The sequence below is a fragment of the Peromyscus eremicus genome, chromosome 1 (genome assembly GCF_949786415.1).
Source record: "Peromyscus eremicus chromosome 1, PerEre_H2_v1, whole genome shotgun sequence".
In the NCBI taxonomy this organism is placed as follows: Eukaryota; Metazoa; Chordata; class Mammalia; order Rodentia; family Cricetidae; genus Peromyscus; species Peromyscus eremicus.
The window spans coordinates 177,612,558-177,636,512 of NC_081416.1; the positions used below are offsets into that span (position 1 = coordinate 177,612,558).

General features: G+C 37.5%; 1 protein-coding gene across 1 annotated transcript; it reads right to left on the minus strand.

Moving 5' to 3' along the window:
- Positions 1 to 15,251: 15,251 nt before the first annotated feature.
- Positions 15,252 to 16,240, minus strand: LOC131902587 (vomeronasal type-1 receptor 4-like). The gene has a single exon (XM_059253608.1). It carries the CDS (start codon positions 16,229 to 16,231, stop codon positions 15,287 to 15,289), a length of 945 nt encoding a protein of 314 aa, XP_059109591.1. The 5' UTR covers positions 16,232 to 16,240; the 3' UTR covers positions 15,252 to 15,286.
- Positions 16,241 to 23,955: the final 7,715 nt, after the last annotated feature.

A 23,955-nucleotide genomic window follows, 5' to 3' on the forward strand; every position in this document is an offset into this window, starting at 1 on the left:
AATAAAGTTGTCCGGGAGTCAGAGCTAACAGCAAGCCAACACAGAAGCTGGGCATTGGTGGTACATGCCTTTAACCCCAGCACTTGGTAGGCAAATCTAGGTAGATCTCTGTGTGTACAAGGATACAGCCATCATGGAGACACACGCTTTTAATCTCAATAGCAACCATAGAAGACCTGGAGGTCTGTACAGACAGGCAGTGATGAGGCGGTCATGTGGTTGGGTTTACAACCAATGAGAAGGCAGAACAGAAGGTCTATATAAAGACAAACAAACAGGAAGTAGGTCTCTCTCTTGGCTGAAGCAGGAAGGGTAAGGCTCTTAGCTCTGACCTCTTGGGCTTTTATCTTTATATTGGCTCTGTGTTTCTTATTTAATAAGATGGTTACATCTACATTTGGCATCCAACGTGACAAGAATCCATTAAAAACTGCTTGGCTTGGCTTGGCTTGGCAGCAGGTCCGGTTTCCTGCCTGGGTGGCCCGGCTCCCTAGCTTGAGCCCAGGTTGGCTTGGTCTCAGGCCAGACTGACTGTAGCCCCAAGCAGTTAGCTGCAGCTGGAGCTACTTGCTTAAAGCCGGTGTTACGAACTACTCAGGCCTGCCCTGCCCTGCTGAACAGGGCCCCTGCCTGTAAAGCCAATGCATGTGGTCAAAGCTTAAGGAAGCCAGAGGCCAGGCTTAACTCAACTCAAGTGAGAACACATGGTTGGATTTAAGCTTTTAGACAGAACTTGTGGCTACGCTTTGTTGTGCTCTCTCTCTCTCTCTCTCTCTCTCTCTCTCTCTCTCTCTCTCTCTCTCTCTCTGGATTCACACCTCAGACACTAGGTGGCTGTTTTGAAATTTCCTCAGACTTCTACTGTTGTATGCAGACTTGGTAAGTCAATTAACATATCAGGTATTTTATAGGAAACTATTTAAAAGAGAATTTTTTTTAAACATTAAAAAGAATGGGTTTTACATGTACATTGGCAGAAAATTGGGGTTTGTTTGAAATTTTAGGCAGTCTGACAATGGAACACCTATATGAGAAGATTAATGTTGATCGAATTATGCAGTTTATTACTTTTCTTATCCTCATTTTACTATTTAAAAAGATAATCAATTTAAGTGCCAGGATAAAAGTTTTAGAAAAACCTGTTAAAATGAATTATAGAGAAATTAAAATTCAGACAGAAGAAATTAACAGTGAATTTGTTTCAAGATTGGATCATAAGGTTATAGAAAGAAAGCCTGTTTGCACACAGTCACCCTTAACTTATCCAGTAACCATACAGCAGTTGACTAATCAAATGACTACACAAAACATTTGGGCTCCAATTGAAATGTTAGATTTATGAAGGTTTAAAGAAGCAATAGTTTCTTATGGCATGCATTACCCATATGTAAAGCAAATATTAAACTCCCAGTCAACATATAATAGAATTATACCATAGGACTGGCAGGAGCTGGCACATGCTGTTTTGGAACCCAGTCAAAGGCTCCAGTGAAAAATTTGATTTAAAGAGGAGGTTAAAAACATAGAAAAACAATGAAGGGATAAAGAAATACAATTCTTCCAGGATCAGCTTATTGGAGAAGGCCAATATGCTTCAGTACATACACTATGTTTATATGATGTCCAAACCCTAATTCTATGTCAAATGGCAGCGTTGAATGCATGGGACAGAGTTGAGGAACCAGGAAAAAAAAACTGAGTCATTTACAAAGGTAATACAATGCCCAAAAGAACCTTTCACAGATTTTTTACAAAGACTGGCTTCAGCAGTAAAGAGAATGGTCCCGCATTCAGAAGCTAGTCAGATAATAAATGAATCTTTGGCCTTTGAGAACACAAATGAAGCATGCAAAAAGAATGCAGCATGGCCTTTAATCAGGCCATTAAAGGCAAGATCTGCACCCTCGCAAGACTGGATTAGAGACACAGTTAATGTTCAGGCTCATGACCATGATGATAGGTGGGTAGGAGAAGCAATTTCAAAAGGTTTGAGAAATGTTAGATGTTTTGGATGTGGAAAGCAAGGAAATTTGAAAAAGGACTGTAAACAGGTCATTCTTAGAAACAATGTGTCTTCAAGGAACAATGGCAACAGAATGCCCCTTCCTGTTGGAGTATGCAGAAGATGTGGTAAGGGAAAACACTGGACCAACCAATGTAGATCAACAAGGAACAGGCAAGGTAATCCTTTGCCTTGGTCTTAGGGAAACTCCCAGAGGGGCCTAAGGAAGGTCCCCATAGCAAATCCAGTTCAAACCTTTCCTGCAGTTGTAGAGGAAACCCCTACTCAGAGCAATTAAATAATGAAGTGCCTATTGGAATAAATCATTCTGGTCGGGATGATGAAACAGAGAGAATAGAAAATTCAGGAGAAAACATAAAGAAAAATTTTTGGCAAACTTCTAATAATGAACAAAGACCAAAATTAACAATAAAAATAAATAGTGTTTTGTTGTCTGGTCTGGTAGACACACATGCAGATGTTACCATAATTGCACCAGAATTTTGGCATCCAACTTGGCCTCTTCAGGACGTAAACGTTCAACTCTTAGGAATTGGGACATTATCTCAAGTGAAACAGAGTGCAAGATGGCTCGAATGTATAGGTCCAGAAGTACAGAGAGGAAAATTAAAGCCATATGTGGCTAACACAGCTATGAACCTGTGGGGTCGAGACCTGTTGCAACAATGGAATACTCAGACTAACATCCCTCCAATCTCAGAAACAAATCATAAACTAGCACATGTTTCTGAGAGAAATATTAGAAGATATTATTCTAGTGGGTCATCACCAGCTGTCCATATTATACAAAAACAGGGCACAACAACTGATGAGCATCCAAAGACACCAACAGCTCTACATATAAAATGGTTAACAGACAATCCTGTATGGATTCAGCAATGGCCTTTAACAACAGAGAAACTCCAGGCTTTAGAAGAGCTGGTAGAAGAACAGTTAAATGCTAAGCATATTGAAGAATCAACCAGTGCTTGGAATTCTCCTGTATTTGTTATGAAAAATGGTAAATGGAGAATGGTAACAGAAATTAGACCAAAAAGCAAAGTAATTCAGCCAATGGGCTCTCTACAATCTGGAATTCCTTTGCCTACTCTGTTATCAAAAGGATGGCCTCTCATAGTTATTGATTTAAAAGACTATTTCTTTACAATACCTTTACAAGAAAAACACAGAGAAAGATTTGCTTTCAAAGAGCCTACTTATAGTGATTCTCAACTGGTTAAAAGATTTCAGTAGAGGGATTTCAATGGGCAACTGCTTTGAGTTCTGAAAAAGCTGATTCTGTAATCACTCATTTGCTAAAATTATGGCCATCATGGGTATAACTGTACAAATTAAAACTGATAATGCTCCAGCATATGTCTCTGTTAAAATAAAACAGTTTTTTGCTTATTGCAATATGAACCATGTTACAGGTATACCACATAATCCTACAGGTCAAGCAGTTTTAGAAAGATCAAATAGAACTCTAAAGGATATGCTAAATAAACAGAAAGGAGTAACAAAAACCCCCAGAAATAGACTGCATAATGCTCTCTTTTTTTTTTTTTTTTTTTTTGGTTTTTCGAGACAGGGTTTCTCTGTGTAGCTTTGCGCCTTTCCTGGAACTCACTTGGTAGCCCAGGCTGGCCTCGAACTCACAGAGATCCGTCTGGCTCTGCCTCCCGAGTGCTGGGATTAAAGGCGTGCGCCACCACCGCCCGGCTCATAATGCTCTATTAACTTTGAATTTTCTCAATGCCAATGAGAAAGGAACAACAGCTGCAGAGAGACATTGGATAATACAAAAAACTACAGAATTAAATCAGCCTATATACATTAAGGATGTGCTGACCTCAGAATGGAAACCAAGATATGTGTTATGTTGGGGACTAGGTTTTGATTTTATTTCTACAGGATAAGATAAGCTGTGGGTACCATCAAAATTAATAGAGCTTCAATTTGAACAAGAGAGACCTCTTAATTAGAAGAGGTGATAGTTCATCAACCAGCATGAACACCCAATTTAAACTAACTTACACCAGTAACACATGCATTTTTATTTAATCAGATAATAACTTGCCAAAAAGGAACATCCACAAAATTAGTCTTGGGGAAAGGTTTTTGTGTTTGTCTTTTAGGAGAATGAAGGTTAAGGAATTTAAAGAACACTGGACAAATGAGACAACTGAAGAAAAGGGACAAATCATCTATCCCAGGAAACAGAGTGAAATGATTTATGGGTATATCATTTAAAAAATTTTAAAAGTCTTCCTAAATGTTTGTTTATGCTCTTCTCTAGAAATTTAACACGATTTGTCTTCTAATAGTCCCAATTCAATTAAAATTTAAAGCTGACTTTGGAGTTGGAGAATGGCTCTCTCCTTCTTTAAACTCAAGCATGTTGTTAAAAGGAAAATGCAAACTCCCTGTATCATGCCAGAAGAAAAGAGCCATCTTCTGCTATGGGACAGGAGACAAACCAAATTAATTAAGGGACTATTCTATTACTAATCTCAACTCTTCGATTCTATACTGATTCTTTAAACTTTTCTTAAAGTATGAATTTTATATCAAATTTAAAAGATTTATATATATATATACACACACATATACACATTTTAAACTTTGTTAAGATATGAATGGTCATATAGAGTACTAACTAATTCTAGAAAAAAGGCTTCAATTAGCTGCATATATGTCTTTGTGTTTGAGTCTCTTATCGGTTTTCTGCAGGAAATCACGGCCAGTCCTAACATCAACTGAAAGTCGCCAGAAAGAAAATAGGGCCCCACAACAACAACAATTCCACGTGGACATTAATAATATCACTAAGCTGACAAACATCATCTACAGATCAGTTTGAACTACAACGTGCTCAGAGCAATTTTGAGAGGGCTAGCTGAGATGATCCAGTCTCAAAGACTACTTGAATAAGGATTTGAGATAAATCCTGAACTTTGGCATTATACACAGACTGGATAATGAAGAATATAGTTACCTTTCCTAGAATTTGACAATTAACCTAAAATTTTTCTTTTCAGGATAAAGATATCTTCGCCCATACCCAGCAGGAAGCAATTTTAAGACTACGACGCCCACATTTTGAAAGAGGTGGTGTGGGGCATGTGGTTTTTTGGTCTTTTAATAGGTTTTGCATCTGGGATAATTTTCATTGTTTAGGGGGGTTGGTTACAAGTTGTTGTCAAGTGTTAGGAAAAGGGCTAAGCAAAGGAAACTAGATTCAAGGTTCTTGTTTATAAAAAAGAAAACAAAAGAAAAGGAAAGAAAAGAAAAAGACAATTCCTAGTTTTAAATACTTTACATTGGATTGGATTGTTTTATATTATATAAAATTATATATATTGAAATTGATATTGTTGGAAAATGCTATATATATATTTCTAATTATACTTATACTGTTCATTTAACAATGTAATGCAATTTTCTGATCCTTGAATGTTATAATTGCCAACTATTAGGATATAAAGAAGTGAAAGTTAGTAGTTAGACATTATAATAGAAATTGTAGTCATACTAGGTATGTTTTCAAGATTGAGAAGATATATTTTAGATAGACAGGTCATCTTCAAACCCTTCAGAGATCTACAGAATATGGCATTTAAAATGTTTTAATAACTAAGAGAAATGTTCTTTTTTGTTTTGACTATGAGACATGTTGGCTTCTGGCAGTACCAATCTACTTCAGAGAAAATATGGGCAATGAAAAAACTACAATTGGAGTTAACTTTTATTGTGGCAAAAGTTAGCCACTAGACAACAAAGTATCCTCAAATCAACTGCTGACAACAGGACAAAATGGACAGACAGGACACCAAACAAAGAACTACTGATTCTTGCCAAAACAAGTGTCATTATGGCTTTATCAAAAGGCATCTTCTAAGGCCAGGACAATATGGCACCATCTCTTAAGTGGCCTTCGCAATCCAGAAAAGGTACAGTGCCCTTTTCTTTGAAGGCAGCTGAACAGGCAGTGGGCCGATAGCTTCTGATGTGCAATGGAACAGCAGCTGAAACAGTTATTCTTGAAGAGTAACTAAGCTCACGCCTCTCAATAGTACACTGGCATTTCATAGAGGGATGTGGAGAAGAATGGGATGCTGAGATGAAGCCATATATACACAGCCAAGAAGAATGGACAGCTGAATTCAAAAACCATCAACGATTTCCAGAATTTAAAATCCTGAATCATGACATGACACTAGTGGAATTCAGGTGTTTCTGGTACATAGACTGCTCTCACCCAATGTGAGGTTGAACTGTTTACCTTGTGGACATCCTACTTCACAAATGAGTCTGTCAGATACACTAAGTCTATAGGATGAAGATGATGCCCCAACACTGCGGAGAAACCTCAGGTGACTGTCCAGGCAGCTGGCTGTTTCTGTCAACTCAAAAATTTTTTGGAAATTGCTTGCATGCACTTCCTGTTTTTATTTTTGTTAGGTAATATATTTCCTTCTTGGGTCTCTGAGGGAGTTCAAGATTAGTTAGTTATAGTTGAAGATTAGTTAGTTGTAGTTGAAGACTAGTTAGGATAGAAAGTGAATTAGGTACATTTTGGACTTACCAAAATAGGATAGATAATGGAATTATTTTCTCTGAATTTGTCAAATACAAATGAACTAGACATTGTTTAGGTATTTATTACTTGTATATATTGTATATAGTTATTGTACTTTTATATATAGTTTTTCTAATGTTAGTTATAACCTTTTTCCTTTTTTCTTTTTATTAATATAGAAAAGGGAAAATATGGTGATATTTTGTTTGTAATGAAAAGTGATTTTATTTGTATGTTAATAAATAAAGTTGCCTGGGTGTCAGAGCTAATAACAAGCCATAGCAGAGCTGGGCATTCGTGGCACATGCCTTTAATCCCAGCACTTGGTAGGCAGAACTAAGATCTCTGTGTGGTCAAGGATACAGCCAGAATTGGAGACACACGCCTTTAATCTCAATAGAAACCCTAGAAGATCTGGAGGTCTGTACAGACAGGCAGTGATGAGGCGGTCATGTGGCTGGATTTACAATCAATGAGAAGGCAGAACAGGAAGTCTATATAAAGACAAACACTCAGGAATTAGGTCTCTCTTGGCTGAAGAGGCTTGCTGCAACAGACGGGTAAAGCTCTTAGCTCTGATCTCTTGTCTTTTTTCTTTGCATTGGTTCTGTGTTTCTTTTTTAATAAGATGGTTGGTTACATCTACATTGTAGTGAGTTTTAAACATGTTCATAGTTGTACAAGCTTCATCAAGCAATGGGAGAAAGGGGCTACAAAGAAGACTCATCAATTAAGGACAATGGCTGCTCTTTTAAGGAACTGAGTTGGATTTCCAGCACCTATTCTGAGACTAACAACCCTCTGTAACTCTAGTTTCAGGTGACCTGAAGCTGGCTTTTGGAGGATTCAGGCATTTTCCATCCATATGGTGCACAGACATACAAAAGGCAAAACAAGAATACACATAATACAAAATAATGAATCTTTTTTACTTTAAAGAAAGAAATGGAAACAAGCAGAATATAAAAACTCATGGCTTTAATTCTAGTGCTCAGAGGTTGAAGGTGGAGGATAGACTTGAGTTCAAAGCCAGTCTGAGTTACATAGAGAATCCTAAGCCAGGTTGGGCTACAGTGTGAGATCCTGTCTCAAGAAAAGAATTAAAATGCCAAATAAAAACATGCTTGTATTCACAAAGGTTGTGAAAGACAGAAGGTTGATCAGCACACTCAGTGAGTAAAGGCACCGACCACCCGGCCTGATGACTTGAATTGTATCCTGAGGAGCCACATCCTAGAGGGAGAGATCTGAATAAAGTGAGTTTGATGCTGATCTACACGTGACCACACACATGAAATAATGAATTTAGAAAACTTAAAGGCCAAGTGTAGTGGCACACACTTTTCTCCCAGCACTCAGGAGAAAGAGGCAGGAGGACTGAGTTTGAGGCTAGGTCTGATCTACATAGTCAGTTTCAGGACAGCCAGGATAATATAGGAAAACCTAGTATCAAAAAGAACAATTAACAACAGAGTAGGATTATGAAAGAGTAAATATTAAGTGACATAAAATACTAGAACTTGGTTAGCACAGAGGGCAGTGATGACATGAGTAGAATGAAGGAAAAGTTGGATAAGGGTACTTGCAGAAAGTGACTATTCTAAATAGGAGCATTTATTATGTTTTTTGTTCACAACAAATCATATGAGAAAAATATGTTATTTATCAGTCAATTAGTGATGTGAAGGAACTTGGGTAGCTCTAAAGTAGTTTTCTCTCTGGCTGGAGAGATGGCTCAGAGGTTGACAGCCCTGGATTCTCTTTCAGAAGTCCTGTTTGCAGTTCCCAGAAAACAGGGAGGCTAACAACAGTTTGGAATTCCAATTCTAAAGGTTCCAACTCTCTCTCCTGGCACACTGGACATTTCAAACATGTGCTACAAAGACATAACATGGAGACAAAACACTAATAGACATCAAATAATAATAAATGAATCTTAGAACTTTTCTCCATCTGTAGTAGACACATGTCCTCCATATTCACATATAGAAGTTTCATAAGATTTTGTTAAATGTTCTTATGTTGGGAGGGGTAAACACATTAAATTTAGATTTCTAAGTTGAGCAAGATTGTTCAGCACGTGCAGATGTGGAGTTCAATCTCCTGGAACCTAAAGGATCGAAGAACAGAAACAACCTACACACCACACACAATATCCTCTTTTCACTACATGCTCTATGGCATATGGAAACACACACACAAACACACACATACACACACACACACACATCCACAATACACTACATATATATGTGTATACATACAGATTATATATATAATTTTTTTAATTTTAATAATTCTGTACTATCTGTATCATAAGACTGAAAAATAACAAGAGTAAATTGCATAGATGAAAACTGTCAAGATAAAGATAAAATATTTTTAAAAACTTGTTTTTTACCATAACTTGTTATTTAAAAACAGATAACAAGTGTAAAACTTCGAGGATGTGGATAAAAAATTGCTGCAATTTTCTACAAACACTTCACCTTAAAGGAAACAAATATTGAATAACATCATTTATCTACCAGAAGTAATTTCTGTTTTAACAACAAGGTCTAGACAGGGTATTTTGATGCATGTTCAATGCAAAATATAGAAAGATCAAGCTGTAATTAAGGCAAAAAATTCCTTCCTACTTGTTAACATTCATAGTATCATAGGTTTCTGGAGAGGCTACTGTGGGAGAAAAAGCATCAACAATCTTACCCAGCTTCGAACCATAAAAACTACAATTCCTAACTATAAGGAAATTTTACCCAAGCTGAGCATGATGATGAAGATATTTAATCCCTGCCCTCATGAGGCAAAAGCAGGCAAGTCTCTTGAGTTTGCACCCAGCCCGTTCTATGGAGTGAGTTTCAGGCCAGCCAGGCCTATACAGAATAACCCTTCTATAAGTAATGAAGGAGGAGGAATATGAAAAGAAAAATATCAAAAAAGGAAAAAGAAAAATAAATTACCCCAACTTGTTTATTAATGGCATTGTTTTTATAACACTAAACCAACTACTCTTGTTTCATTTTGAAGCCAGATACACAGGATCCTATTCATAGTGCTTTATGCTCTGGGATTTCCTGGTTAGTGTCCACTGGATGTCATGAACATCTGTCAGATATGGAATGTTACTGCATTCCTGCTGTTTTTTTTCCTTCACTACTGCACAATGCATATTTAGTAAATTCACTCCTTCAATTGTGGATTATTCCCCATACAAAATATGCACATATACAAACTCAAACACAAATTTAGATTGCAAACAGGAATTGTATGATGATGAATTATGCACTTGCAGTGACAATTTTCTGCCACTCTAAAGAAATGGGGATAACAGGAGAGGTCTTTAGGGCAGAAAGATGGTTTGACTGATGCTGGAAGTACAATTTCTGTGGAATGGGCTTTTAACATGAAGACCCTGGAGTTACTGAGTCTGTATTCTGTACCGTCATGTGATGTGCTGGCAGAATTCACTTCTGAAAATCAAAACAACTTGAGATTTCATCATGCACCTGTCAGAATGGCTGAAGTCAATGAAACCAATAAGAGCTCATGTACAAGAGGTTTTAGAGTAAGAGAAACACTCATCCATTGCTGTTGAGAGTGCAAACTTCCACAGCCAATAAGGAAATCAATGTGGTAATTCTGTGGAAGACTAAATCTATCTGCCAAAATATCAATTTATACCACTGTCTAAGTTAAAGTGTTATTGATGTGAAGAGACACAGTGATCAACACAACTCTTACAAAGAAAACATTTAATTCAGATGACTCACTTACAGTTTCAGTGGTTCAGCCCATTATCATCATGACAGGGAACATGGTGGCATGCAGACAGACCTGGTGCAGGTGCAATAGCTGAAAGTCTTGCATCTTGTAGACAACAGGAAACCAACTGACACCCTGTGTGGTATTCTAAACATAGAAAACATCAAAATCTATTGTCACAGTAACACACTTCCTCCAACAAGCCCATACACACTTCAATAAAGCCAAACATCTTGATAGTGCTACTCCCTATGTGATTATGGTAGCCAATTACATTCAATCTACCACATTCCACTCCCTGACCACTGAAGATTGTAACAATATCATAATGAAAATTGCATTTAGTCCAATTCTAAAGTCCCCATGATCTATAATAGACTCAACAATGTTTAAAAGTTTCATGGTCAAAGTCTCTTCTGAGATTCATGCAATATTTTAACTCTAATTCCCTATAATATCCAAATAAAATATACAGATCACATAATTCCACAATATTATGGCACAGCATATGCATTACTATTGCAAAACATAGAGGAGGGAGAATAGTGAGGAAATATTGAAAGATAGGTAGACCAAAAAACAGCTGGACAATCTCTAATTTATGAAACTCCATGTCTGAAGGCAAATTATTCTTCAGATTCCCAACTCCATTCAGCTTTGTTGACTGCAACACACTTCTTTCTCTTGGGCTGGTTCCACTCCTGTTAGCAGCTATTCTTGGCAGGTATTCTATGACTCTGGCATCTCTTATATTTTAGGGTCTCCAAAGCAAACCAGGCTTCATCTTCACATCTTTACACCCATGGCCTCAGTGACTTTGTTCCATAACTCCTTTGTTTTATCCTGAACTCTAAACTCAGATCTATGTGGCCACACCTGCCAAATTTTTGTGCTTGCCATTGCTCAACATGGCCCCCTCATTCAGTTACTTCATTTCCAGCTTTCTGTCTTTCACTGCCTGAGCTTGGCTCTCTTGAATCTTGCTCTGTAGACCATTATAGCCTTAATCTCAGAGATTCACAAGCCTCTGACTTCTCAGTGTGGAGATTAAAGTTGTTTCTCACCACACTCAGCTCTAAAATACTCTTCAGTTTCTTTCCACAAACTGACAGCTTGCTGGGGAGGATGTTGCCCTGAGATCGAAATGCCCTTTGTTCCATTTCTTTTTTTGTTGTTGTTGTTTTGTTTTTTGTTTTTCAAGACAGGGTTTCTCTGTGTAGCTTTGCGTCTTTCCTGGAACTCGCTTTGGAGACCAGGCTGGCCTCGAACTCACAGGGATCCACCTGCCTCTTCCTCCTGAGTGCTGGGATTAGAGGCTTGTGCCACCACCACCCAGCTGTTCCATTTCTTAATACATTTAACTCCTTGAACACAAGATTTAGCTCCATCCCACTTCCTGGTGGTCTTTTTCCCTAAAAATTTACCTTTTAAACTTTACTCCACTCAGCTTGCTCCTTTTCTTAATATATCTTCATTAGAGTTGCTACTAATATCCACACAATGGAGTTTATACTAGGCAGTTTTGAGATTTCTTCTGCCAACAGAATTACTCCAAAACTCTTCAATTAAGTCTCAAGCAGACTCCTTATACAATGATAAAAAGCAGCCACATTCTTTACCAAAATATCACTATTAATCTCTGGGAAACACACTACATTTTTTCCCTTCTGAAAACTCTTGAGTGAGCCCCAGAAAGTTTATCAAACCACACTCAGCACTGCTTATTTCATGCTGCTAGTATGTCTAATTAAGCAGCACTTAAAATGTTCAACTGCTTTTCTACTCACAGACCAAAATAAATATTACTCCTAACAAATGCATTAAAGCGCATTTCACAAGAATACTGCACTCCAGGTACCAAATTCTGTCTTAATTAAGGTTTGTATTGCTTGTAAGAGATGCCATGATCACAGCAACACTTACAAAGGAAACATTTAATTGTTGCTTACTTACAGTTTCAGGGGTTCCGTTCATTATCATCATGGTGGAGAGCAGGACAGCATTCAGGTTTATGTGGGTCTGGTGGAATAGCTGAGAGTCCTACATCTTTCAGGCAATAGGAATTTGACTGATTCATTGGACAGTGACCTGTGCATAGGAAACCTCAAAGGCCAGCCCCACAGCAATACACTTCCTCTAACAAGGTCATACCCACTCCAACAAAGCCACACCTCCTAATAGTGAAACTCCCTATGAAATTATGGGAGCAAATTACTTTCAAATACCCCATACCACTCATGGGCATATAACCAGAAGATAATTCATCCAATCACAGAGATGCTTCTGCAACCAAATTCATTACTGCTCTGTATTTACTAGAAATAAATTAGAAGAAAAATTTTAGAATTCCCTCGACAGAATAAAGGATGAAGAAAATGTGATATATTTACACAATGCAATATTATTCAGCCAATAGAAAAATGACATCATATAAATCACAGGTAAATGAAATAGTACTACAAAAATTCATCCCATAGAAGACAGAAGATATGGTATGCAGTAATTTACATGAGGATATTATCTTTTAAGCCAATGAAACAAAGACTACAATCCATAGATACACAAAGGTTAGGTGTGGTACAACATAATGGACCAGAGGGTAAAGATATACCTCATTAAGAAATGAAAACATAATAGATAATTAGGGATGGATAGGGATATTGGACATGAGGAACAAGTTTGGATAGAGAAGGATGAGCAGAGCAATGGAGGGAATATAGGGAAAGTCAGCTGGAATAAGAACCATCTGAAGGCAATATTTTATATATTTGAAGATGATCTAAGAGAAATAACCTAGCAATAGAGAAGACAGAGTCCCACCTCAACACCTCTTGTGACCAAATGAAGCCTCCTGTACTATGATTAGATTGCACCTATTTGAGTTGGTAGCCAAATGATCCCACAGGAATTCCCAAACAAACCAGGATTTTGCCAGGGATAAAGGTTTTTCTCCACAAGATTATGGTAAGGCCACCGCTTATGAAGAAAACTCATACACATCACTTTGAATATGGAGAAGTTGAGCTAGTGCTTAAACAGAGCCTTCACCTAAATGATCTAGTGCTTTGGTACAGGGACATACACAGAAGGCTACAAAATGAGAAATGAAATCACCAAGCCAGCCACAAACTCTTTGATATGCAATAATGTTCTATCTGCAAAATATGCTAGGTCCATGGTGGTACAAAGCTTTGGGTATAACAACTAATATCAGATTAAACCTAAGGCAAATTCTGCCAGATAGAACCCATATACAACATTTATTTTGATGCTAAGGACCAGAGACTAAATAGACCTGGGTTCTAGGGTAAAATCCAGTAACATTGCTTTAAAGAAAAGTAGCAATAAAATTATTCCTAATGAAATTATTCTATAATTATAGTCCAGAGCCTTGCTAAATCTTTATCATAGGAATAGAGGAGAGAGAGAGAGAGAGAGAGAGAGAGAGAGAGAGAGAGAGAGAGAGAGAGAGAGTGAGAGAGAGATCTTAGAATTTACAGCAATAAATGGAATGTCTCTATTCCTCTCAAGGCTCATAGAACCCTACAAAAGAGGAGTTGGAAAATGTATATGATCCACAGGAGTTAGAGCACACCAAGAAAATAGCTGATATGAAATCACAGAGACTTAGGGGTAATGCACAAGGAGTGCATGGGTCTGAACCCGGTATTTGAGTACCTTTTATAACTTTCAGTTTTATGTTTTTGTTGGATTCCTGAGTGTAGGAACAAGTGGGTCTCTGATTCTTATGGTTGCTATTTGGCTGTATTTTTTTCTGTTTGTTTTTCTTCTCTAACTACTAGGTTGATTTTTATCTCATTTTGTTTTATTATTATACCTTAGAAGTCTGGTTTTTTTCTAATGAGAGTTTGATCAGAAATGGATCCAGATGGGAGGGAAAGTAAGAAAAACTGTTAAAAGCATAGGGAAGGTAAATCATAATTCAGATACATTACATAACAAAAAAAATCTATTTTCAATAAAAGAATTTTTTTCAAAAAAAGTTAACCTATTATTTTAAGATAATGCCAATCAAAGTTCCAAAGACATAATACACATATAGAAAATAAACTAACACAACTTTTATGAAGTCACAAAACACTTTAATGAGCAAAGGCAATCCTAAGGATTTAAAACAAGCTGGAAAATCACAAAACTTGGCATCAAATTGCACTACAGAGACAAAGTGAAAATGACAGCTTGGCATTGGCATAAAACCAGTCAAACCTATAGAACAGAACAGAGAACCTGGACATAAACTACCAAAGATCTAGCATCCCAATTTATGAAAATGATTAAAGTAGTAATTTTACAAAATGTTTCAGCTAAAAAGATCTATTTGCATATGTCCATATCAGAATTCAGGAAGATATTTTAAGAAGTTCCACAAATACTACTGTAATCAGTGAAAGAACAAACAAACACAGAAAGGCATTTTCCAAATTCTTTGGATGTTCAAAAGATCTGAACAGAAATGTCTGCAGAACAACTGCAAGCAGTCTTTCAGCAAGGAAAAGGATAAAGAAATTTTCTGGTGCTGGTGTAAAGGAAGTAGTTGTGGATGGATCAGGGTCTCCAGAAGCACAAGTTTATGGCCAATCATGGTTTCAGTCTTCCTTGCAGTTAGTAAGTATGTGGGTGTATCCAGTTGTCTGTGAAATCACCAAGCATTCAAGATGACCTGACCGGATGAAAATCCACAAGAAGTGCAGTTTGATTTGTTTTATTAGCTGGTTGGCTAGCTCATATGCAGTCAGGTGTGCAATGGGAATAATAATAATAATAAATAATAATGGCTCCTAATTCAACCAGCTGACAAAAATTGCATATTCATTTTGATTAATCTTAGAAAGACAAGGTGCTACCTACTTAAGTTTCTTTATTCACATTCTGAGGGTGATGTTACGTAGAAAACTGGATTTCCCACAGAAATGTCATCATTCATGTACTTCAAATAAGATCAAATTATTTTTATTCCTTATCCATATCAAGGTAATCCTGTGGACAATGGAACAATGATTCATAAGAATAAAGGGTCCAAAAGATGGAAAACACAGAGAAATGAAGGGAGTGATGTTCACCAGGCACCAGTTGTGATTATACAAAAGAGCAATGCAGCCTCGTAAGATTGAGGAGAGACTATAAAACACCAGAAAGGTAGACACCAAGACCAGGATGTTCTGGGTGGCTCTGGACTCAGGTGATGTTCTATTGTAACCATGAGAACTGTGGATGTGTTGAACCCTCTTCTTGTGTCTGTACAGAGTGACAATCATGGAGCCACTAGACAAGGCAATGCACACAGAAAAGAAAACTTCAGGACACATCACCATTGCTGCATAGAGTGAGCCACTGATTTCATCACTCCCTACTATAGAGCAGTATCCAAAATCTCGTTTTCCTGTCATATTTTTGCTATTAAGTTTGATAAGTGGGTACATAAAGAATATGAAATGTATTAACATATAGAAGCCCCAGAGGAGGAAAATGGAGCAATCAATAAAATTTTCAGCTTTGACTTTGTGATCTTTCCAACATAATTCCCTGGGTCTGATGGTTATGACCTGGAAGACACTCAAGAGGCAGGTGGTGCCAATGGACACACTCCAGCCAACAGTTTGAATGTATATTACCATCCTGCACCCCAAATCATTCAAGAACCACATCAGCCCAAAAACTGCCATTGTGTGGGGCACTCCTAAAGAGAGTATGGTCATGGCATTGGCTGTCATTAGGTGCAGGAGAATCAAATCTGTGGGCTTCAATGTGCATTCTCTATAGTAAAGGACTAGATAACAGAACATAAGAGAAAAATTTCCCAGAATTCCAATTGTAGTTTGTGATAAAAAAATAATTCTGATTGCCAGAGTCCAGAAATACATTCTGTGATTCAGAACAACCTCCTTTAGTCTATGTCTCAGCTAGTTTTCTGATCAAAATGAATAAAAACAAATACTTATAGCTTGTGGTAAAAAGAGGGCACCTTTAAACCATGGAGCTTCTGATTAGCTTAAGCAAAGGGTCATTGAAAGTAAGAAGTTCACGGCCAGCATAGAGTGCTCCAAAAGATTTCTTTGCTGGAAATCATTATGGTGCTTTTGGAAATCAGTAGGGTGCTTTCTTAGAAAATTGGGAATCAATCTCCCCCAAGATCCAGCTATACCACTCTTGGGCATATACCCAAGGAATGCTCAATCATACCACAAGGGCACTTGCTCAGCTATGTTCATATCAGCATTCTTTGTAATAGCCAGAACCTGGAAACAACCTAGATGTCCTTCAACTGAAGAACGGATAAATAAAATGTGGTACATATTCACAATGGAATACTACTCAGCAGAGAAAAACTATGACATCATGAGGTTTGCAGACAAATGAATGGATCTAGAAAAAATCATCCTGAGTGAGGTAACCCAGACTCAGAAAGACAAACATGGTATGTACTCACTCATAGGAGGATACTAGATGTAAAGCAGGGATGAATGGACTGCTATTCACAACACTGGAGAGGCTACCTAGAAAACAGGACCCCAAGAAAGACATGGGGATTGCCCAATGAAAGAGAAATGGATGAGATTTACATGGACAACCTGGACGTGAGTGGGGGTAATGAAGGGCAAGTGTCGAGGGAAAGAGAGCTTGGGAGAGTGGGAGATCCCAGCTGGATCAAGAGCAGAGGGGGAGAACAAGGAATAAGAGACCATGGTAAATGGAGAACACATGAGAATAGGAAGAAGCAGGGTGCTAGAGAGGCCCACAGAAATCCACAAGGATACCTCCACAATAGACTACTAGCAATGGTTGAGAGACAGCCCGAAATTACGTACTCTGGTGAAAAGATGGCCAAATACCCTAATTGTCATGCTAGAAACTTCATCCAATGACTGAGGGAACCGGATGCAGAGATCCACGGCCAGGTCCCAGGTGGAGCTCCTGGAGTCCAATTGACGAGAAAGAGGAGGGTTTATATGAGCGAGAATTGTTGAGACCAAGGTTGGATAAAGCATAGGAACAAATAGCCAAATGAATAGAAACACATGAACTATGAACCAATACCTGAGGAGCCCCCAACTGTGTCAGGCCCTCTGGATAATGAGACAGTTGATTAGCTTGATCTGTTTGGGAGGCATCCAGGCAGTGGGACTGGGTCCTGTCCTCAGTGCATGAGCTGGCTGTTTGGACCTGGGGCTTTTACAGGGACACTTAGCTCAGCCTGGGAGGAGGGGACTGGACCTGCCTGGACTGAATCTACCAGGTTGAACTTAATCCTCAGAGGAGTCTTTGCCATGGAGGAGATGGGAATGGGAGTGGGCTGGTGGGGAGGCAGAGCAAGGGAGAACAAGGGAATCCATGGCTGATATGTAAAATTAAATTAAATTATAAAATAAAATAAAATAAAATAAAATAAAATAAAGATTTCATCGCAAAAATTTTGATAGAAGTCATCACTTTCTGTGTATGTCACTATGAATTTGCTCAGTATCTCAAAATGCACATATTAATGGAAGAAGACACTTTAGTTTTCATAGAAAATCCAACATTCATGGCAATATGATGTTGGCCTGTGAGAAACAAAGAAAAATTAAATCCATATAAACAAACTCTATTCCAGAAAATACTGATATTTGCTAATCATTATGTAAAAGAATACAAATTCAATAAAGCCTACATAATTTAAATATATTGATTATTATTGTATAGCTTAACTAAAATTAAAACAAAAGTAATGAGAAATTTACAATACCACTTGCAATGTATCTATGGTCTTATTATAAAGCAAAGATTCCTCCATCTTGTTTAAGTTGGAGGCATTTTTTATTTCACCTACACTGACCTTCCCTTTCCTACCACCTTCATAATCTCTTGGGAAAGGAGCCAACCCTTACTCAAAACCAGTGGTCATAATATGCAGGTAACTTCATGTTTTTGTGTTTTGTTAAACTGCTAATTAGATTTACTTTTCCTGCCAACTGCTAGTGAGAATATAGATTTTCTTAGTTCTTTGTCTTTTAAAGCTCTCTGTAAAATGCATTTGAGGTATCTTTGTGAGAAGCACTTCTCTTATTGTTGACTCTCAATTTAAACTTTGATGTTCCTGAATGGTCTTCGGATCTCAAACATGCAATTGTCTTGTGTAAGAAAAAAATTATTAAGAACACAAAAAGTGGGAATGAGATTTCAAGTGAAAACTTTCATCAAAATAATTTAAGAGCTAGTTATTATGAAAATTCATAGCACATAGACAACACATGCATATTTACACAACTCGTCAGGGATCTTACAGAGGTAGGGACAGCTAATTTTATGAAATCTCATAAAATGTATAACATAACAAAAATAGACAAAATATTCCAGGAAAATAGTCAGAGATAAAGATAATATCTGATAAATGATAGCTACTGGGGTAATAGATTCATCCTGATCTATTGAAATGGTGTCTGGGATAATCATGCACCTCTCCAAAATCTAGAGTAGAAATTAAAGGAAGGAAGGCAGTGGGTTAAACAGCCCATCAGTGCAGAAGGAGAACATTCTCAGGACACCATACACTGTTCCTATAAAAGAAAGCATCCTATAACCCTTCTCAATCCAGATAAGGTCCCCTGCAGGAGCAGGCAGTGCATTTGTGAATTAGTACCAGGTTGAACCAAGCATCCCCAGGATGGGCACTGTTGCCTTTTCACACTCAACAGTCATGCAGAGACAGCCAGCTAGAACTTGGAAAGAATTGACAGTGGAACTTGGGATCTAAAGTAGTTTAAGCAGAGTGGGAAAATGAGTTGAGACCTTAAGGAACTAGCAGACATTTATAGTCCCCCCCCCCTTCCCCATTCACTGGCATTTTAGAACACCCTAGGGAATGGTTACAGAAGAAACGGAAACTACTCTATTAGGTGATGTAATCCAGGTTCATAAAGACAGGTATTACTGAGCCAAATGGAATTTATAGCTTCTAACTTTTAGAAATTTGTGTTTGTGTAAGTGTGAGTGTATATAGAGGCCAGGAAACTTGAAAGGAGCCCATTAGATGGTCTCAGTGTGGGATAGGGAGGGTAAACAGTACATATATTTTGGAGGGGAAAGAAGGAATAATGAACACGGGACAGTATAAGCTTGGAAGAGGACAATGGAATAGTAGAAGGGAGATTTTGGGACCAATAAAAAAACAGGAAGTAAGAAAGTGCCTTAAGGAAACTTGCTAATTTTAAACCAATTTAGTATAGAGAATAAAAAATGAACCAAACATAATAATCATCAATTAAAAATAATGAAGAAAATACTGAAATTATTAAATTTTTTATGCATTTGGGTGAACTAAAAATCATAAGCCTTGGCAAAGTCTGTGAATGTCCCACAACTGATGTTTGAAAATGGGTTATATCCGCTAAAATTGGTCTAACATTACTCTACATACCAGTATTCACACACTTTTTTATTTTTACAATACTCTATTCATTTCTTAATTTTTCTGAGAAATACATTATATGACTACAATTTAATTTGTGGTACAAATATGAATAATATATTTAGGCTATAGACCAATGTCTTTAGTTTTTGGAAACTATCGTAATTTTACGATTTTTTTCTTTCCTCCATCCCCTACCAAGTAATAACACATAAATTTCCTCTCAAATTCATGACCTCAGACCTTTTCTTTAATTGTTTTTACATTCGTATGTGTGTTTGTATGTGTCTGTGTGCATGTGTGTCTGTTTGATGTGAATTGTATTTGCCTGATTTCAGGGTTCACACATTAGTACTGATAACAAATTAGGGGATTCCTCCCTGGAGAAGACTGATTTCTTCCATTCTCAGCAATCCCACCTTGCGGTAGGTCTCACCCCTTGGCAAAGAAAATTCCCTTCGAAAAAGGAAACCTTACAAAACCACAACTGATCAACAACCAGCAGAGAATGATGCTGTGGTGCCAAGCAAGAATTGATCTATCTATTGTACAAGTAACACCCTGGCTCAAGGAACTTTGTGTTAGAGCAGGTAGAAAGTTTGTAAAAGTCAGAGGAACAGATATCTTCTGTGAAACTGCAACTACTGAAAAAGTCAGGGAGGCTACACCCATGAAGTCTCTACATGGCTGCCTAAAAAAAGGACATCAATACACGTGGTAACATGGAAGGGAAATCTAACTGTGCCCTAATAATCATACTTATAAGAATAATGACACAACTAAATTTACTTTTCACATCATCCAGTAACAAACATGGGAGTTTCTATTTGCTGAACACCCAAGAATGCCTAGTGGAAACCTATGATCTATTAATGAATACTTACAAAATAGATCTTTATAGGACAATTCTGGTCTGACAGGAATCTGTAACATTGGTGCTGGTGGCTCCACAGAGCCTGCTACTGAGCAGGGGGATGAGAGCACACTGAGGTCACCAAGGAGAGGTGAAACAACAATGACCATGACTAATTTCGGCATTGATGATTCCACAACACAAAGGAAGTGTATGGAGATTTTGCAGTGAAGGAGGACCAAGCCAGGGCTCATAACACATTGCAAAATAGAAGTTGTGCATCATTTGGCATCAAACATTTAGCAAAATCATTTAGTCCAGAATCATCTGTAGGTGGTCAAGCAACTCCAAGAAGAAGAACTAAAACCCCAAACTCAGTGTCAGGAGTGCTACAAGAATCGTGAACTAAAAGATCTAGTTTGTCTTTATGCTGGCATTTTGAAGAGTTACTCTTATGCATTTTTCTAATTATAAACAATTTTAGATCATTTTTCAAACAGAATTCCACATGCCTGTACTGAAGAAGACAATAATAGATCCCAAAATTATATGGACTGAGACATTCATGAAAACGTACAATAGTTGTTAATGGATTACACCATTTACAAAAGTCCTGCACAATTACAATGTGGTCAAACCTCTGAAATATTTACCAATAAGTTTCTTCCCTTCAACAGTGCCACAGAAATCTGTTTTAATCAATTAGCTAAAGGGAATTTTTGTCATTTTACTCAATAGTTTTTTTTTTCTCTACTGTTTTCCAAGTGTTGCTTCACTTGTAAAATTCCTATTAGATGTATGGTTATGATTTTTGTTTCATTAATTGAGAAAGTACCTGTAAAGGAAAATAGGAAGGAAGGAAGGAAGGAAGGAAGGAAGGAAGGAAGGAAGGAAGGAAGGAAAGAAAGAAGGATGGAAGAAAAAAATAGATGTGAATTTTAGTTAAAGTTGTTGGTTGTATGGAGCTGGTGTCTGCACATTAAACTTAGCAAATCATGTTTCCCAATTATGATCCAAGCAAACATCATCCAATGTTTGTGAATATTGATACTGTGGTGTGAATTTTCCTGAAGTGTTCCTCAGATCTCTATAAAAACATGTTTTTAATTTATGCATTTGGTACTTCATATAACAACAATATATACATAGGAAATATAATATCATTTAAGCTATACCCTGTCCATCAGGGAAGAAGTAAAATTGCAACATTACTAGAAATGTTTAACGTTCTACCTACTTGGAATTATCCTTACTAAGAGGACAGGCAAATTCCCAGGAAGACGATGCCAGTGGACCAATCCTGCCACATCTGTGAGGATGGAAACAATTTTAAATTATTGATGTGATGCTTCATCCTAAGAGTTGCTGTGGCCTTTTGGACTGCTTGAATGACAATTACTAAGGGGTATCTACACCAGCTACTTGAGGATTGAGTATTTGGTATCCACCTTCATTCAGTGTAGTGAACTAAGAAGAAAATTTTAAAGAAAGAGTGACCACCATCCATCACAGTGTAAGAGTACTCCTGTGTTCAGATCCGTGAAGTCCATCAGCTGATTCTGAAATGCATGCTTGTATTCACAGCAATAGTGTAGCTAAAGTTTTCCTGCCTGGCCCACAGTCAGGACAAATCTCTCTCACCTGCCAGTCCTACAGCCTCTCAGACTCAATCAAGTAAACACAGAGACTTATATTGGTTACAAACTGTATGGCCGTGGCAGGCTTCTTGGTAAATTTTCTTACAGCTTAAATTAATCCATTACTATTAATCTATACCTTGCCACGTGGCTCGTGGCTTACCGGCATCTTCACACGCTGATTCTCATCGTGGCAGCTGGCAGTGTCTCTCTAACTCAGCCTTCCACTTCCCAGCTTTATTCTCCTCCTTGTCCTGCCTACACTTCCTGCCTAGCCAATGGCCAATCAGTGTTTTATTAATTGACTAATCAGCAACACATTTGCCATACAGAACATCCCACAGCACAATAGCATCAGCAAAACAAAACAAAACAAAACAAAACTGTGTTGCAGTTACACAGGTCATGTGCACAGAAATCCACTTATAAAAATTCACTTCATCTTGTGAAGAGTTAAATGTATAATGGCAAATCTAATTTCTAAAAAAGTTTCATCTTATTGAATGTATATCACCCTGTACAATTCAAAACGTATAGCATTTCTTACCTGATCATCTCCAATGATCTGGATTAACACAAACCTAAAAATCAATGCCAGAACAGAGGTTCCACTGATGTGATTGGTCCATTAATAGTGAACACAGTCCTATTCCACTCAGTGAACTGGACAATAACAAAAATATATCTCAGGAGTCCAGGACCTCAATTATACCTGATCATCTCCTATTATGTTCCAGTACCTTATATTCACTGACATTTCATGCAGAAATGGTAACATATCCCTACTACCACATTTCTGGAGGCCAACCCCAGCATTGGCCATGTCCCAGAGAAGAAAAAGAAGGTGAGGAGGAAAGGATGAGTTGGGCATGATGGTTGATAGATTCATAGTTCGGAAGACTCCACAGTGCATGCAGTTCAGTGATAAAGACTCCATGTGCACAATCAAGCTTAAATCTTTTGGTTTCTATGCATCAAAGTTTAGACGTAATGGTTGTTTTTTACTGCTTCATTTCTACTCTCTCCTCTTGCATACTGAACATTACAAGAAATAGAAGGTGTTATTTTTCTTAATTAAGTGTAGAAATCAGAAACTTACATAACAACTTATGAGTCACTTCTTGCCTGTTAATTTAACATTTTCTTTAGGTTTTATTATACCTGTCTGATGTGAACAGTAACTTTATTTCAACTGTTAAGATGTGAACATAGAAACAGAAATTGTTAGTGCCTCTCCTAAATATAAAGCTGTTTTTGTCAGAGTGCATACTGGAAGGTCTAAAACATGGCTAGTAAGCCTAAAACACGGTCACCTGACCTCCTGATCATAAAACCATGAGAAATATTCTCAAACACACTGCAGTCTTTTATGTAGTTTGTGTGCCCCACATGACATGTTTTACATGTTGTTGATATTTTATTGAATGTTTTTGTGGGAAGAAGTTTTCTTTGGGAGAGGAGACAGATAGTGCAGTCATACAAAACACTTGATGGTATTTCAGTGGACCTGAGCTTGAATCTCAGCAATGATGTGCTGGCTCACAACTGACTCCAAATTCAGGTCTAAGGGATTCTGACTAGCTCTTGTGGCCTCTGCAGGTACTGTAGTCTCATAGTGCAGCATTATATGTACAGGCAATATATTCATACACACAAAATAAAAGTAGATAAGTAAATAAATATCTGTAAAAATTAGTTCTCACCTGGGCG